The following is an 18,810-nucleotide window of genomic DNA, read 5'->3' on the forward strand; positions in this document are numbered from 1 at the left end:
ATAAGTCATGCTACTTTTTATATGCCCTTGGTCACATCGTTAACGAGTATAAAGTATGAACAGATGATATTTACTTCAACATTTGACCAAGTTCCAAAAGGAATGGTGCCTATTAAATTAAATTGTGATAATAAACTTTCTCTGGGCATTGAATACAGTAGTACAGAAACTTGTTGGATCACATGTCTGTTTCTGGAGTGAATCCCGTTTGAACAATTAACTTCTTAATGTGTTGTTCTGCACTATCTTCTCCATGTTCCACCCAGACTCTTGAAAACACCAGTGTGATCTGCTGGCCATGTCCTTTGGACACCACCCCAAAGTTACCTCCTTGTGATAGTCTAAATATGTTGCATTGTCTTTAACCCATAGTTATCCTTTTCTTTTTCAGCACCCTCCTTGATAGGTATGGTCAGGAAGGACTGGGCTTCCCAAAACAGCATTGCCCTCTCATGGCAAGACCCTGATTTTCCTAATGGAGCCATTCTGGACTACGAGATCAAGTACTATGAGAAAGTAGGTCTTGACTTAAATGAAATAAAACCCTCAAAGCATCGTGTTTTTAACATTGTCCCTTTTTTGTAGATCAGCATACAGTATAGCCTGCAGTTTTATAGAGAAATTTCTTGTCACCTTGTTTGAATGAGCTAGAGCTCATTTATGTGGCTGCTTTGCCTACTGTTGGCCCACTACCTTGTCAAACTGAATTTTGGACACAGTGAAGTGGCTGTAGACATATTTTGCCATCAGTTTGTGCTGCGGTTGGCTACTCAGTCACAGTGTAGCAGTTTGCTCATGTGTGATCTAAATGTTCGGTGAAATTTTCACATGAGTACTTCCATCGCAGACAAAAGGTCATTGAAAGAAGCGCTGGAAAAAGAAATAACAGCCTGCCAGGATCAAAGTACTAATATGATCAGAGCATTACTTTAATATGCAGCTTTTTGCCTTAATAAGCATAATTAACATGACTTGTTTTTAATGCCTATTAATTCTGGACAATAGTAAACAAGTTAATGACATTTCAGCAGCTTGATGGTGATGTTGATGGTGATGAACACTAATAAATATGTGTAACCTGCTTTCATAGTGTCTTTTTGTATGTAAACTGTTAAGATGTAAGTTAGATGGTATGCTGTTGAGATAGTATATGACAAACACCATGGTTGACATTCTGGTAAAGATAATAGCAGATTATTAATGTTTATGTTACCACATTTTAGTGCACAGAACAGGTTATTCCCTGATGATGAAATTAATTAGAAAAAAAACACCCCTTATGTGAATGGAGCTTGATGTACACTATCCCTGCACAGTTTTGTGTTATGACCATTGTGCACAACCACAAATTGCAACTACACTTTACTAAACCAAGCATCCTTTGGGATAAGTCCATAGTACCCATTAAAAAAATGTTAATATTATGCCTGCAAGCAAATTATCATTTGCAGATTATATCCCAACAGAAAATAACAGTGAAAATGATTATCAGAATTGCTGATCTTTAGAAGTGCCCAATTGATATACAATGCTATGTTAAAATGCTGACCTTTCTACAACAAAACCAGTCATGTAATGACTGCTATACCGGAACAGAACATGCTCTGAATATTTTCTTAAGGCAGAGGCACACTGGAGGTCATGAGGACCAAGTCTGGTATAATTCTCTTAGTTCTAGCTAAGGCTGAATACTTTTGGTAGGGTTCCCCTCCCCCCATAGAAGTGGATCTCTTCCCTCCCCCATAGCACCAATGTCTCCAACAAACCAGTTTGGATATATTTGTATTGCTTCAAATTCCTGCAAGAGCTATTTAACCAATGGGACTAAATTAATATTTGTGTACAGCAAGGGTAATGCTGCCCCTGTTATACACATTAATCTCTATGAAAACTGTTTGCCTCCAGTTTAAGATTGTTATTGTTATTTTTTATTTTTACCTTACGCAATGTTCCCTTTTTAGGAGGAAATGAAATTAGAATAACTATTAAAAACTTTCCTAAACATCACAAATATCTCTTGTAGTGTGTCTTTTAAAATAAAAAGAACAATGTTGTTCTTGGAGAAAAGAGGGGACATTGCAGGGCATGGGTTTCTATTCTAATCTATGTTAATGTAAGGAAGTTCATGGAATGAAATTTACCTTCTCCACCCCACATTATTCAGGAGGGCCCCAATCCTCCATTGAGGCTTTGGGGGGGGGGGCAAAGGCTGTTGAGGAAAGTTCAGAAAACTTACCTTCCGTGAACTTCAAGTTAACTTCTCTTAGAATCCAAGCCATTTATCTTTTTGACTCAAAACCATCCTTGCCTCAAAATCATAGTGTGTAGACTATCTTCATTTTCTGCAGGCCTTACTAATGATTTTAAAGTGTCCTTTCTCCCTGCTCTTGTCAGAGCAGTTGAGTTAACAACCTATTATTATGTATTCCTTACTGAGCAGTTAATAGCTTTATAGTCTTTTGCAGGAATACACCTGCTGCTCATAAAAACATTTATGTTATAGTGGATATTTGACTCAGTTGATACATCTTGTGTTTGCAGTGACCTTGTACAAACAGTGCTCATCTTAATAACAGACCTGAGTGTAAAATATTTCTAAGTAAAATTGCCATGTATTTCATCATAGGCAGGGTGTGTGATGCCTGTTCAACCATATATCAAATTAGCAGTGGTACATTTATAATTGAGGAGATACTTTCATATAAATATATGATTTCACAACTGTATTTAAGTGGATTTGCTACACTTTAGTACACCAAAGTCTGCCCCCACCCCCCATGTGTTGCTGTGTGGACATGCATGGGAGCATTTTATAGTAATGAAAATAATTGGAAATTTCTACTATTCCCTGTTTTGATTATGTATGTGACAAAAAGCCTAGAAAAAGTATAAATGGGGGTTTGGATACAAAAACCTGTGTGTGGAAGGAAACTGTGAGCTCTGTTCTGTGAACTGTTGGGTTATCCAGAGGGAGGCCTCTTGCCCTGCAGTGTCAGATTATTTCTATAAGAGACGTAGTAAATATGGGAGCTAAAAACAAGTGGGCTTTTGAAAGGTCCTAAGAGGCAAAGAGAGTTTTGCACAAAGATTTGTGCAAATGAAAGAACTTCTCTGGAATGGAAACATTTATTTTTCTATGTTAGAAGCAACCTTCCACACAAAAAAAGACATTTCCTCTCATGGAAGTGCACCATTGGATCCAAGGCAGAAAAAAACAGCAGGCTTTGACACATTCAAGGAATACGTGAGCCCATCCTAACACCCCCCCCCCCAAAAAAAATCAGTGTAGAATTTTACAGACTTCTACTGATCTCAGGGTTGTTAACAATTATCATGGTGTCACTCACAAAAATTATATTAGAAATGTGAAGGTTAAAATTGTTACAGCTGTTACACTGGTGCAGGGACAGAAAGTGGCAGTGTCTCTCTTTCCCCCCAATCTTTCACATTATATCTGAAGTAGGACCGAACACATCTCACACATTGTGAAATGTGTAACACCCAGATGCCTATAACTCTGACATATCTGTCTGTGGGAGAGATATCCAAGTTCTGATTTCAAATGTAATGCAGGAAACAGCCAGGTCACTCACATTCCCTCCTATCCCTATAGCTCTGTGTAATGCTAAAGTTGCTACATGAATAGCACATACACCCCTTTATAATTTCCTAGTGACCAAATACCTTATGGTTTGGCTAGCTCTGTATTCCATAAACACATAACTGGCCTGCAGTGAAATAATTCAATAATAACCAAAGAGATCACATGTAAGTAGAAGCAAGTGGACAAGACACTAAACTGCCTGTAATCAAAAATGTAAGCAGAAGCTTCCAGTCTTCTCCTTGCAGGCTACCAGGGGAGAGTTATGGGAGCAACGGGGCTCACACAGGTTTGTTCTTGTAATGCTAAATCATGGTTTAGCATTATATCGGAACTCATTAATTGAGCACTGTCAGAGAGATGGAAGGAAGGTGGATTTTTTGAGTGCTTGGCTATGGCTGCTGGGGGATGGATAATGGTACGTGCCCCTTGCTGAGTATGTGTATATACATATGAATAAATACATCCCAGTAATCTTACTTATTGTTTTTGTGTTATAGAAGGCTGGATCATTCTATTCTGGTCCAGTATTTAGGAAAATTGGGCCACAACCATAAAGCTTTTCACTTTGAAAAATCTAATTTTAAATTCTGCTTCTGTGAATGTGCTTTGGAAACTGAAGCTCCCCCCCCCCCAAAAAATACCCCTCCAACCTATTTCGTTCCATAATTTCCAGAACTACTGCTTCTTGCCTTTAGTTCTTCTTTCTCCCATGGTGGGGCGGGGTATCCTAGCAAGAAAAGAATATCAATTATAGTACAGCAGTCAACTTATTTGGTACCGTGAGCTGCACCCAAAATGTATCATGTTCATGCAGCAGAACTAATTTGCAGAACCTGCTTGCATATGGTTATCATAATCTACATGCCTTCTTTTTGAATATGTGGATAGCAAACTAAAATAGACAGGCATTGTAGGTATTTCTTCTGTAGTGTTCAGAAATTGTTAAGATACTCATTTAATACTATTACCCAGGTGTGAACATCCTCTTTTGGGGCAAGGTGCTCAAGAAGGTGAGCTTTGAGTATGGCTGGAGGAAACTAATTACTTGGATCCATTCCATTCTGGCTTCAGGCCTGATCATGACAGTGAAACTGCCTTGTACAGCCTAGCTGGTGACATTTGCCAGGAGGAAGGAAGGGTGTGATCCTACTTAATATCCTTGATCTCTCAACAGCCTTTGATGCTGTTGACCACAGCATCCTTCTGGAGGCCCTGTGGGAGGTTGACGCCTGGGGCATTATGCTTCAGTGGTTCTGTTCTTATCTTGAGGGCTGTTTCCACAAAGTACTTACAGGAGGCTACGGTTTGGCACCATGGGAGCTGTCCTGTGGTGTCCCACAGGGTTCCATCTTGTCCCCCATACTATTTAACACCTATATGAAGCCACTGGGAGCTGTCCTCAGGAGATTTGGCATCATCAATATGCAAGTGACCCCTAGCTCTAGCTCTCTGTTTCATCTGACTCCAGAGAGGCAATTGAGATGCTACACTGGTGCTTGGAGGCAGTTATGGGCTGGATGTGTGCTAATAAATTGAAGCTGAATCCCAAAAAGGCAGAGGTGTTATGTGTCCAGAGTTTTCGCATCCAGGAGGTGGGGAAATGGCCTGTTCTGGAAGAGACTGCATTCCCTTGGAAGGAGCAGGTTTGCAGCTTGGTGTGCTCCTGGATTCAACACTATCACTAGAGGCTCATGTGGCCTCAGTGACTAGGAGTGCCTTTTTCAAGCTCTGGCTCATTCACCCGCTCCAGCCACTGTACTCCATGCTCTGGGAACTTCCAGATTTGATGATTCAATGTGCTCTAACTGGGGCTGCCCTTGAGGTATCTTAGAAACTTCAACTTCTCCAAAATGCAGCAGCCAGATTATCGGCTGTATTTCCTTTTAGAACTCAAACAGCCCCTGTTTTGAAACAGCTGCAGTGGCTACCAGTTGTTTTTTAAGCCCAGTCAAGGTGTTCATGTTAGTGTTTAAAGCCTTAAAGACGGTGCGTTTTTGTAGAAAAAGGGGTGCCGGAACTCACCATTAACACCTCCCTTGTTCTCTTAGAATGGCAATGGCGCCCACCTGGGAGCTGCCAGATCCCACCTGAGAGCTGCCGGAACTGAGTTCCAGTGAGTTCCCCCTGGAAAAAGCCCTGCCTAAAGACCACCTCCTTTCCCACAGACCCTCTCAAGTATTAAGATTAGCAGAGGGGGCCCACCCTCAGAGGCTCAGAAGGTGGTGGTCTTAAGAGGGTATTCTCTGTGGCAGCTTTATGGAATTCCCTCTCTGCTGTACAATACCCTGACCTTTGCTACCGGGGATGTATATTTAAATTCTCTCTGGGACCTTATACTTAAGGGTGGGTTATAAAATTATTATTATTATTATTATTATTATTATTATTATTATTACATTCCTTCCTTGTTTGCTTCCTATTCTTTTATTATCACATTTTCAAATGTACCCTTTCAGTTTCATAGTTTAGCACCCAATCCCATCCCTGGCTGCACTGCAACAGTTATAGAGCAAACCTAGCATCCTATGTGAGGACAGCGGTGGAATTAGAAGGCCAGTTTCTCTATGGGACTGCTAATTGCTCTACCTTTCTTACAAGTCCCTTGCTGTCTTGAAAAGGCCCTTGCATGACACTCCTGTTGTACAAAAATATATACTGGAGCAGCAGTGCTGGATGAGAAGGACTGGTTTCCAGTACCAGAGCAAGGGGAAGAGAAAATTCCTTGCGCTGGTCCTGACACCCCAAGTCTGATCTTTTGCTCTGCTGCTGTTATGTAGGATTAGGCTCCTATAAACATGTTTTCAGATGAAAGATGGCAAAATCTAAATACTAATACACACAACTACAGGCACTGCATTCCTGAATTCAATTATCATTTGACACGTGCATGCCTGCAACTGCAAAAAGCTGTCCTGTGTAAACAAGAGATCCATGAATACATTGTAGCAGTTTATGCCTTTTACAGGCTACATTGTGAACTGACCCTTAAAATTCAGGAGATAGAAGCAACTGATGGACCATATCTGGCCACTTCTTTTTTACTTCAATGGAACCTACGTACGTAAAACAAAGATTCACCTAACAAAGGAAATAATGTTATTGGTCATGTAGCCTGCCTTTCTTCAGCCACATGTCTTAGATGGTTATCTTTATAGCTACTTTTTGTGGGTATTTTATTTATTTCAGGTATATTTAAATGTAACTGTTATGGCTCTTACAGCCTAAGATGAAAAAGTTCCTGCCATACCTCAAAATTGTTGAAGTCCTCAGGCGTTATCCCATGTCACTGAACTGCAGGATATTCAGTAAATCTGTGGTGCTAGATAATTTGATGTGGGAAATATTGTTAGTAATACCTTAAATGCAGAAGGCATTAAAATACTAAAGTGCCATATAAATAAAGGTTTGTTCAATTAAGACAGCTGGATTTAAATCCACTGAAGAAATATGAGTCCAAATTTATAAGATCCTAGATATTATAGTGAGAATGAAGATGTAATCAATATTTGGGGTAGGTAAAGCATGTTGTTGAATGAGATTGTCACTATCTTCAGCGTTGTTTTATATCCTTTTGTTCATTACAGTCCTCTGCAACATTGGGAATTGGGATTAACTGCATCACTTGTATTATTTTGGGCCAATTTCATAAACATACACAACACAGTATTTGACATATTGATTCTGAAGCTTTCATGTAGGAAAACAGGCATTACTGGAGCATTAAACGGCAGCTGGAAAATGTAGCAATCAATATTTGAGCCATTTCAGTATTTTCCAGCATACACTTTCCACCTTGACTAACCCTGATTACATTCTGATTTAAGGCATGAGCCTAAGCTTTCAGTGTTACTGAACCTTGTAACTTTAGATCTGCTTTGTATTTAGAATCCATTTTTTAATCCATTTTTCCATGTCCCTTTAGAGATAATAAACATTAATAATTCTATGCCATGGTTATCAAATGTCTGCCATTTTGCTAGGTATGAGAATTGTTGTGCGCTCCTCATCTCCACTCACCTCAAATTTGCTTCTTTCTTCATCCTGGCTACATAAGCCTCATTAAAGTGATATTTAATCAGAACTCAGCTATTTAGCTCAACTATTTATTTGTATCCCACCACCTCTGCCCACTCCTCTTGTTGGCAGTTTTGCTGAAGGGCAAACTGAATTTAAAACTTTAAAGGCCAAAATGTACGTTCAGTATTTAATCATTATTTCATGCTACAAAATTTGTTTTCCAGATTAGAGACAAATGTGAAAATAGAAAAGAAAAATGTGATAAAAGTATCCCAGTACACTTTGACAATATTTTCTGTGAAAAACTAGTGCAAGCAATTTAATTATTTTTATCAGTTACATTTTATACTGCCCTTCATCCAATGATTTACAGGGCAATTTACAATGAAAAAACACAAAAATGCATACCATAATAAGAAAGAAAAATAATTTTAAAAAACCGTCTCACACAGAGTTTAAAAGGCCATAGATTGTTTAATTAGCCAAAGGCATGAGAGAAGAGGAATGTTTTTGCCAAGTGTCTAAAGATATGTAATGAAGGTGGCAAGCAAGCGTTTCTAGGGAGAGCATTCCACAGGTGGAAGGTCATCATAGAAAAGGCCTGTTCTCATGTTGCCACCCTCCGGTCCTCTCAAGGCAGAGGTACACAAAGAAGACCCTGAGATGATGATCGTAGGGTCCAGGTCAGTTCATATAGGGAGAGGCAGTCCTTGAAGTATTGCAGTCCTAATTCCTTTAAGGCATTATAGGTCAGAACCAGCACTTTGAATTGGGCCAAAAAACTAATTGGCAGCCAGTGCAGTCATGCGTTGGGTTGGGGACATTTTGGGACAGCCCCATGGTCATCCTGAGCCATCCCAGAACCAGTTGCCTTAGTATGGATGTTGAAGTCACCCAAAACCAGCAGTTTGCGAGTCCTCAACACTGCCTCTAAGACCAGCTCTGTCAACAGGAGACATCTGGGCAACAAGGCAGCAGAATCCCTAATCTGTCCCAGTTGCCAGGAACACAGAGACTAGATGCCCCCCTCAAGCTGAACAGAAAGCCTGGAGAGAGAGAGACAGAATTTCTGTAGACCACAGCAACTCCCCCTCCCCACCCCTCAAGTCTGCCCTGATGCTGCACCATGTACCCAGGTGGACACAACTGGGTGAGACCAATTCCACCCTGCTCACCTACCCAGGTCTCAGTGATACAGGCTAGATTGGCCTCCTCATCCAAAATCAGATCATGGATGAGGGAAGTCTTACTCAGAGCCAACACAGCATTCTACAACAGTAGCCACAGACATCAGGGCTGGCTGGTAGGACGACCACAATTCCCAAGATTGGAAGAAGGGCTGGCACATGGGACAGTCACTAATTGCCTGTGCCATGTGCTCCTTACCCAGCCTGCACTACTTCCCACACCATATCTCTCCCTCCCTTGAACGAGTGTGATTGCTGCCCCATCTCTCCTCCCAGACACATCTCCCTTCCTCATTAAAAACAGACAACAGTCTGATTTGTCTCTTTAGTTGTCTCATAATCTTAACACTTGTTGAGCAGGCAAAATTTAATTGCTTTTTAGGGAATATCATTTTATAATAATCTGTTTGGTGTTTGTACCCTTTGTACATTCTATTTATATGTACATATTTTATATTTTCCTTGTTCATTTTACATGTTGATTGCTATTTCGGAATGTAATATTGTGCTGGAGACTTCATTAAAAAATAAATAGCAACCTGAAGACACCCTATAGTACAGTTTTTCATGTTGTCTACCCTGTTTTGAATTATGAGCATCACAGATCATTTAATTTTTTTCTCTGGTGCTTCGTTTTCCCTGAGCACCACAACTTAATCATATTGAAATTGTTATGTTTAGTTTATGCTGTTGAGATAGTGGTCATGCACTATTCCTCCTGAGCAGTGTTAAAAACTTTGCTGTGCCATAAATCACTTCAGCGGCATTACATTATGAGTTTGGCCAATTCTAAGAGTTAGGCCAATTCTATATACGAGGTGCTGCTTCATGGTAAATATGTGCTATCCAAAAGCTTCAGCTCTGCTATTAACAATAGCATTCCTTAGTTCTTCTCCTTCCCTCCGCCCCCACCCAACATGTCTCCCATGAACCTTATTTCTTTCAAGTTATCAGGAAGAAAGTGCCTTATGGTAACTTAATGCACCACATTTCTGAACATTGTTTTATCATATTACGGATTCATAAGGTGCCCTGTGGGTGCCAGTTATGTTATGTAGATATTTGTGGACAATTTTGTTCTAACCTAAATTATGGACCATATATTCTGATATCATACTGAAGGTACCCTAAAGGCGAGGAAGAAAAATATAAAAGATTGGAGCTGGCCTTGGATGAGTACCTAATACATAGGAACTGAACAAATTGCACATAATGCCATTTCATAGAATCATCATAGTCACTAAATGCCTAGCCCTTTGACACTGGAAATCAGAGTGGTCCCCATGGTGTGTCCAGTACCTGTTGGTCAAGGAAGCATCTGACATGAGCAGATGGTATAGACAAAGCAAGAAAATGAGGATAAAATTCAAAGTAGTATGGAATAGTTCTTATAACTATATACCAATTGACACAGATAACAACGAGGAATGAGGAATATAAACAGAATGTTTTTATTTTGAGACATATAATGTCTGTGTGTATGTGTGTAGATAATTGATATTGTGTGTGTGTGTGTGTACACCTTCTGTTAATGCATTTTATTTATTTGAATGAATAAATTAATTGAATTTTGGGATGATGCAGTGAGGGGGGTGTACCACAAATATGTTTTCAGTAGTTCATGCAAAAATTGTGGAACATCTCTTGAAAACTTTAAAATATAAATAACAAAAGGAGAGCAATGGCAGTCGCCTAATGAACTAGAAATATGCTTCTTGCTCATAATTAAGCATGTGAACTGTTTTGCCCCAACACAGAATCCCCCAGAGCCTTACAAGAGCATTTATTTAATATTTATTTACACTGTTTCTATACCATTTAATATATATAAAAAATCTCTAAGCAAGTACAGAAAACTAAAACAACAACAGACCTAAACAACAGCAAGTCTTACAAAAATGTTACTTTCATACAAAATTACTAATAAATATAAACCAATATCAATTCCTTCTCATCCTGAAATGCCTTCACTCTCGGCCTGCGAGCTCTCATCCAGGATTCTACCCACCATCCCTGGCTCTCACCTAGGGCCCAAACAGTTTCACAGCTCACAAAAGTCTCAGAAAGAGGGATGATTCTTGGAAACTGTTGATATCACCCGAGTCTTTCACTCTAGGCTGGCTTTTTATGGGCAAGCCCAAGGTGGATAGAGCTTTCTCCGGCTGCCCACAGCTGTATCCCATTCAGCAGTCAGGTGCACTCTTCACATCCAGTTCCACGTACAGCAGGTTTGGAAAGTTTCCCGGGGGTCCAAAGAATGACACCCCTCCACTCACAGTTCTTTTAATAGCCTCTGACACCTTCTCCTCTTTCTGCCAGCATGGAACTCAGAAGAAAATCTGGCCACAATAAAAACAGAGTTGGATGCACTTAAGCTTGTAAATTTTGTTGCATTGTGGCCTCTGGACAGAAAAGAGTTTCTGAAGAAAAACCTTATAAACACACACACACACACACACACACACACACACACAAAAGCATAACCCTAAAAGGTGCTCTGCCATCCCTTGCTGTCAGTAGAGGATATGGCGAAAATTCAGACCTTGAATTTTCCTAGACAGGTCAAGATGAAACCACATGTACATGTGATCTTAACATGTGTAATCTTAACATTACACACACATTTATTTCACCATATATACATTAGGTTTCCAATACATATACATTTGGCAATGCACACTCATGCAAGAACTTTACACGTTATAATGTACACAAATATATGTGTGCGTTCTCTTTTCCCCTACAGGCTTTTATATCTGGAAAAAGAAAACACTGTGTGTGACATTACCCAGTAAGCATTTCCTAAATAATTTGCCAAATCCAGATTAACAGCTGCTTTATTAGTGTGAGACATTTTGTGCTACTGCATTTATTAAAAGGACATTAAGAACTGATTTCCAAACCAGTGAGACAGTAGGGTCCTGTTTCAGGTTTGCAAACATAAAAATAAAGAGTTAATTTTCATTTTCTTTTACCCACAGGTCTACCCACGGATAGCGCCTGCCTTTTGGCACTACCTGCGGGTAGAAGTGAGTAGCGGGCATTTGAATGCTCCCACATCTATACGTTATGCTTGATTAGTCCTTATTGAAATCTAATTTGTCCATTATTCAAATTATATAGCTGTCATTTTTGCTGCCATTTGCTTTGTATGTAGTTTTGTACTAATTTCATACTATTTTGTCTCCAGTCTAATTACTAACCCAATTCACAAGGACACAGTTCTCGCCATATGAAAGATAACACAACATTTCTTAAGATCTGTCTAAGTATAGGTTGAGCCATACATCGTGGAATAGCTGTCACCCCTTTCTGAACACACTTTGACATTCATAAGAATTTAGTTTTGAAAGATTGTTATTACGCAGCTTTCACAACTCAACTTGACATCGTTTTCCCCCCTTTTGTCCCTCAGGAGCAGGAGCAGCTCAGCTACTCCTCCACAAGGTCAAAGGCTCCAAGTGTTATCGTCACAGGCCTCAAACCGGCCACCAAGTACATATTTCATATCAGAGCCAGGACTGCAACAGGATACAGCGGCTATAGCCAGAAGTTTGAATTTGAAACTGGAGACGAAAGTAAGTCTTAATCAAAGACACAGAATTGTGGCATGTGTGACAGAAGTGGCAGACGTTTGACATGGCTAGGCACTGGGAATATTAGGTCTAAATTACATTATAAACACATTGGGAGATATACATAGATAGATCACTTTTAATGTACTGTATTTTTCCGTGTATAAGACGACCCCATGTACAAGATGACCCCTATTTTTTGAACCCCAATTTAAGAAATCAGTATGGTACATTGTTTCAAAACAAAACCTGACCTCAGAATACTCTCCATCTTTCTGCAGTTTTTCTTCAGCTTTTACTTTTGAAGTTCCTAAGAGATTCACAATTGTTCTTTAGCTTGTCCTGAAATAAATGCTTGCAAAACTTCGTGCTTTTTGTAAGATTTTGATCTGAACTCTTATGAAAACAAATAGGACATTGATACAGTGCCTATTGCTGCCATGACCTTTCCTTCCCCCACCCTATGGGCTCCGTTACTTACTTTGGAAAAAAGCATGGGAAGGTTGGGGTGGCAGGCACCCCCAGGCCACAGCAGATTGTTATTTACTGCTGGGAAATGGGATTTGAACTACCAGTCCCAGAATCCCTAGCGGGAAACTGATGAACTTATATACAGGGGTGTAGCTAGCTGCTCCGGCACCCGGAGTGGCAGGGGCGGGGCGAGCCGCCCATGGGGGCGCCGCGTCGATCTGCGCACAGGGGCAGCGCCGTGAGCTGCCCATGGAGTCTGCCTGGCGGACGCAAGCAGGCAGTGCGGGGCCCATTTCAGGCAGCGTGGGGCCCGAGCCACCATGTCACTCTCAGGAGAGATGTGTGGCTCAGGCACACTGCAGGCCAGGCCCCATGGTAAGTGCCACCCCCCGTGGTTTGCCATTTTGTCACCCCCTCAAGGATGACACCAGAGGTGGACCGCATCCGCCCCACACCCTTCCTATGCCCCAGCTTGTATATCAAGGAGGGATATAGACTGATGCCCACAAGTGCACCAGTATAGGTTTGAAATGCAATTACCCACCATTGTTGCATGTTCTTAGAACATCCTACAACCTCTCAGCATTTCACCTAAGAATTACGTAATGAAAACCAAGATGTGTGTGATGTTCTGGTGTTTTTGTATTTGTATTTGTATATACATGTACATATACATGTAAGCAGAGTGATGTTGCCTAATGGTAAATATAATACTTTATTTAAGGTAATGCTAGAGGGGAAGGGGAGAGAGTGAGTTGCAGTGTTGTTGGTGAGTGATGATTGGCTGAGGGTTTGAGTAGAAGTGTGATGCAGCTGAGTGACAGCTGCAGTTTGGGGAGAGTTGGAGTTGGGTGTTCAGGAGTGTGGTGGGGATAAAATCATAAATCAGTTGTATTACACTACATGCCTCTTTCTTGGCTACATGTGAAGTGAGATGTTCGGTTTCCAGTGATCTGTGGTGGTAGCATGAGTAAAAGGTGTAATTAGTAGAAATACTCAGCTCATAGCTGTACATGATACATTTATGCAAGCCATAAACACAATCAAGGGAAGTAATTGAATGTAGAATTTTGGCCTGAAGTGACAATAGAAAGTTTTAGCTTTCATTTCATTGTAGTCATTAAGCTGTGTTAGTAGAATCATAGAACAGAACAGCTAAAAAATAACAGTGTAATTAAACTTTGGGCTTTGAAAACATTTGTGGTGCAAATAGTTTTTTGTGAAGGGTTCCTAGCTCTTGTTACTGCCGCTGTAAGGCATTCTGAGTTTTATTCATGCTGCACTGCAAACTGAAATGGGAAATATTTAGAGTGGTTACAGGAATGCAAGAGTTGTCTTACTTCTTTAGATCAAGACCCACGTAGTCCAGCATTTTCTCTCCAATGCTGACAATTGGAGGTCCCTAAGAACCTTATATGCTGCTATACATGAAGCCTAACCCTTCTATCTCCAGCATTTGAGCATCAGATTTCTGTGCAGGAAAATCATGTCTACTCCATCTATGTGCTATTCACTATAACTGATGCTGGGTTTCCAACAGGTATAAGCATTCATTTATTAAGTACAGAGAGATATCTTTATAGGACCTTTTGGCTCCCGAATGCACAAACCCAGAAGTGAGTGTTCTTTGGAATCTGAATGTCCAACGGGACTTCTGCAGTTTCCAATTGGCTGCAGGAGCTTCCTGCAGCCAATCAGAAGCCGTACTTTGGTTTTCAAATGTACTTCCGGAATGGATTCTGTTTGACTTCCAGGGTACGACTGTATCTCACTTGTAACATACAATGATATGTATCTTGCTAAAGGTTTACCTGTCACGTACATCTCTGCAGTAGCTTCTGTTTCCCCAAACAAATCACCCTACATGATGATTTTAGATAGTTCCTGTGGTAAAAACGATGAACTTTCAGTGATCAATTAGCAGAGTCAGATTTGAATGTTTGGAAAGGTTTTCACATCATCATTAGTGTGCAATTGTGACTCACCCCAGCAACACTGGGCTAAAATAATTTAGTTGAGCATGTTTGAACTAATACTCAATAGTTCATATTGTTATGTACTGAAGTTCTCACCCTGGGCCAGCAGGGGGATACTGTAGATAGTTCAGGTCCACATAAGGGATCGAAAGTGATGTTCAGTGATTGGATAGTTACAGAAAGTTGTTACAGTTATGTTGTACTGGAGCTCTATATAAGCAGGCTGGCTGAACCCTTCAGTTCAGTTCTGTTCTGTTCTGGCCTGTGAATAAACAAGAGCTGTTTGAAGAATCGCTGTGTCGTCTGATATGTTCACCCACAACTTAACACTGGCGACGGCTTGGTGCAGACTGATAACATTAAGCAATCCTATGCATGACTTCTCAGAAGTAAGTCGCACCGTGTTCAATAAAATATACTCCTAAATAAATGTGCACACGATTTCAGCCAAAGGCTGAAATCCTATGCTCACTCATATAGAAGTAAGCTCTATTGACAGTGGACCTTACTTCAAAATTAACTTGCATAGCATTGTATTGTAATTCATTTACATCTCTTATAAATGGCCCTTTGTTTTTCTTCCCCACACTAAACAGAACCAGTAGGTCATTATATTTCTGCAAAATGGGAGAGATGTGAATACTTACTTTCTACATATAGATTCGTTTTTAAAGGATATAAGCTTAAAGTTACATGATTTTTAAAATGTTACAATAATGTTAAACGAGGGATAGCTCAATTGGTAGAGCATGAGACTCTTAATCTAAGGGTTGTGGGTTTGAGCCCCACTTTGGGTGAAAGATTCCTGCATTGCAGGGGGTTGGACTAGATGATCCTCATGGCCCCTTCCAACTCTACTATGATTCTGTGAAATGTGCTGATTAACCCATGCACAAAAGAACAGATATCAAAGTACAATATTTAGTGTAAAGAGGTATGTTCCACTTTTTTTAAAAAAAAACCAACCCAGGGCATCATACAATGTAGTAAAAACCATAACATATTAATAAAATACAGATACCATAGCAATCACTTAATCTGTACAAGAAGTCAAGAAGAGGAATAGGAATGGATTTTTTAAAAAACAAAAACAAATCTCCAACTGTTTTCTAAAAGCTCATATGCCCCTTAGTGAGTGACTTCTGTGATATTTTTCCTGGTTTGTTAGAAGGAATGCAATCTCTACTACTTCAATTATTTAAGATAAAATTAGATAAATATGAGAAGCACCCAGAAATTTTGGAATGGTTATTATTGGTGATACATGAAGCAGAAAGAGGACTTGGCTGACGCTGCAGGAGTAATAAGAAAAGTTAATTAATCAAAGAGGATGTAGTTTTATATTACATGAGGACTCATAGATGTAGTAGTGCATAAAATATATTTTGAAATCGCCTCTAATCAGTAATAAGCTTACAGGGCTAACTAGGAAATAGCCCCTGATAAAATCTCATATTACTAAACTAGTGAGATTAGGCCTGGGCTGACTTTGTCAGCCCAGCCAAAATTCCAGAGGTTACAGGAGGGGGGGTCTGAAAACTCTCCTGGATATTGGGAGTGGGAGACACACATTCCAGTGGGGGAATCAGACTTTCATGGTGAAGAATTAGATAGCTTAGTATGAAAAGATTTTTTTAAATGCTCCAGGCAGCTAGGCAGCATGATTCCCGCCACACATTTTCAAAGTGTGGCTGAAAGTGTTCCTGGGAATGATGCTACAAGATGATGTAGAGTCGTTTCCAGGAGCACTGTGTGGGGAGAAAAGCTTGTTGCCCTCATGGCAGGGTAATGGTATTGGTGGCTTCGCTCAGCCCTAAGTGAGATGTCTACCAAGTGATCAGAATATGTGTGAAAATTGGCCATAAAGGTGGGTTGTGGCTGAATGAATGGGCAAGGTTGCTTCCTGGTTGGATTTGGCGGATTCTTCTCCCCCACCTCTGTTCCATGAGACTCATGCTTCTAGCCTGGCCTCCCTAACTCCAACCTGCTATTCCATTGTATTTCATGATTAAGGCTTTTTCCAAAAACTGCCAGATTTTCAGATTTTTCAGTTAATTCATGCCTTTCCTCTCTCCTGCATTACCAGTTTCAACATTGGCATTGATAAATTCCTAGAAAAAAAGCAAACTTTATGTGATTATAGATGAGCTTGCATCAGTATTATTGCCAATGGACAAGAGCATATGTGTGCATCTGAAAAGACTGCACAAAAAGAATATTGATGCAATCATAATATCACATCAAGATCACATCAAGCTTATTGTTTGTAATGTTTTATCAATACACACATTGGTAGCTCAAGAGGAAGGAAATTGTTTTAATTATGAATTGGGGGGGGGGTTCACTGTTTATGTGAAATGCCCAACAGACTTAGCTGAATGAGCAGTATGCAAATGAAATAAATGAGTAAAATGAACTGAATGAATTGAAAGCCATAGTAAACAGCACATGCTCCGATTCCCTAAATAGAAACTGTCCTTGTGAAAATGGGATTACAGAGAGTGGCACACAGAAAAATGAATTTTCCAGAATAATAATTTGGGATTTCTAACAGTATTCATGGCAGTTGTGCAGGTCTGTCACTCATCTCTACATGCCTTTATTCATTCTTTGTTTCCAGCTTGTAAACATGGCAGATTTTACCTTATTGCTCCATTGAGAGCTGTTTTGATTATTAGGCATGAAAACACATCTGAGATGAGAGTGGGGATTAAAGTTGTTACAAAAGTACTGATGAGTAACTAAAACTGTGTGTATATATACAGTTCCTGGAAGAGAAAGATTTGGGAGATTGAGGTTCTCTTCTAGATAAAAGGTACAGGTTCCCCAGTCTCCCTCTCAGCTTTCTTACCATGAGTCTTCTGTCCTCGCTAACAAAAGAATTCAGAGCAAGAAAGCAAAAACACAGATTTAGGATATACAGCTCTCTCATTTGCTTGTAGACATATGATGGAATGCGTCCATTAGATGATAGAAATGTATTCCTTTCTAGTCAAACCTTTTCCATATATTATTCTGTTCTCATAACTTTTTTCATCAGCCTTTACTCTGAAGACCACAGAAGCGGGTCACAAAGAGTCAAGTGTTTTAGAAATCCAAAACACCCATATCTCATGAGATAGACTATGGCAGCAGTATCCCATTATAATAACTGAAACTATGAGCAAAGAGATCAGCTGACTGAAGGGGCCAACATACATATTGTATTGATGTTCTTAGTATGTGTTTAACACAACAAATCACCCATGAATAACAAGTTGGTTAAAAGGGCATAAGGATCTGAAATAATGAGTAGGCATGCGTGGGAAATGAAAACGAAGTTGACTGATCGGAAGCATATTTGAGAAGTCAGGAAATGAAATATAATAATGCACATACTTTTTAGGTTTGATAACTTAGTAGTGGAGCAACAATTTGATGAATATGATATTTTTGGTCCTGTAGGAGTTAGGTATAATAAACAATTCTCGGTCATTGAACATTATGTGGTCCTGGAAATTTTAGTCAACAACATATGGAGCACTAGATAGCTTCTGTACTTAAAAAAACCACAAACCTATAGAGTATCATCACACCATGTAGGGATATGAAAACAGTTTGTGTTTACAAAAAACCTGGAACATAAACAATTGCTATGGAGACTTCATTGCTTGCCATGCCATCATTTTGATTCTCTGGAATCAAACAGACACCTTGCAAATTCTTTTCATGATTCTTCCTCATGTATTTCTCATTATATTTAAGATTGTCCATATATTCAGCAGGATTTTACAGTATATCTAAAATGAGAATTAAAGGTTACTTCATCAGAACCTTGGTACATGCTTTTAAAAAGCTCATTTTTCTTTCTGTTGTTTTTAATCCCTTTTGTATCTATCTAAAATGTTGACAGTTAATTCCTATCCATTAGAGCTCCAGTCCCTGCAGTTTGTACCTATATGTCTTACAGCTGCTCCCTTTTATCTGTCCAGCTGTCTTTC

At 39.7% G+C, this 18,810-nt stretch overlaps 1 protein-coding gene across 4 annotated transcripts in view; it reads left to right on the plus strand.

Annotated features, from left to right (window-relative positions):
- Positions 1–18,810, plus strand: part of EPHA6 (EPH receptor A6) — a 371,548-nt gene that overhangs the window by 255,100 nt on the left and 97,638 nt on the right. For 2 of the 4 annotated variants that reach the window (XM_081001496.1, XM_081001498.1), the window contains exons 6-8: positions 392–516; positions 11,790–11,837; positions 12,224–12,386. In XM_081001496.1, the coding sequence (XP_080857622.1) occupies positions 392–516; positions 11,790–11,837; positions 12,224–12,386 (336 nt within the window). Of the gene's footprint in view, positions 1–391; positions 517–11,789; positions 11,838–12,223; positions 12,387–13,149; positions 13,230–18,810 lie in introns of those variants that run through there. The other 2 variants (XM_081001497.1, XM_081001499.1) reach the window with 2 other exon arrangements.

The sequence above is a fragment of the Podarcis pityusensis genome (genome assembly GCF_964106645.2).
Source record: "Podarcis pityusensis genome assembly, chromosome: 4".
NCBI classification, from domain to species: Eukaryota; Metazoa; Chordata; class Lepidosauria; order Squamata; family Lacertidae; genus Podarcis; species Podarcis pityusensis.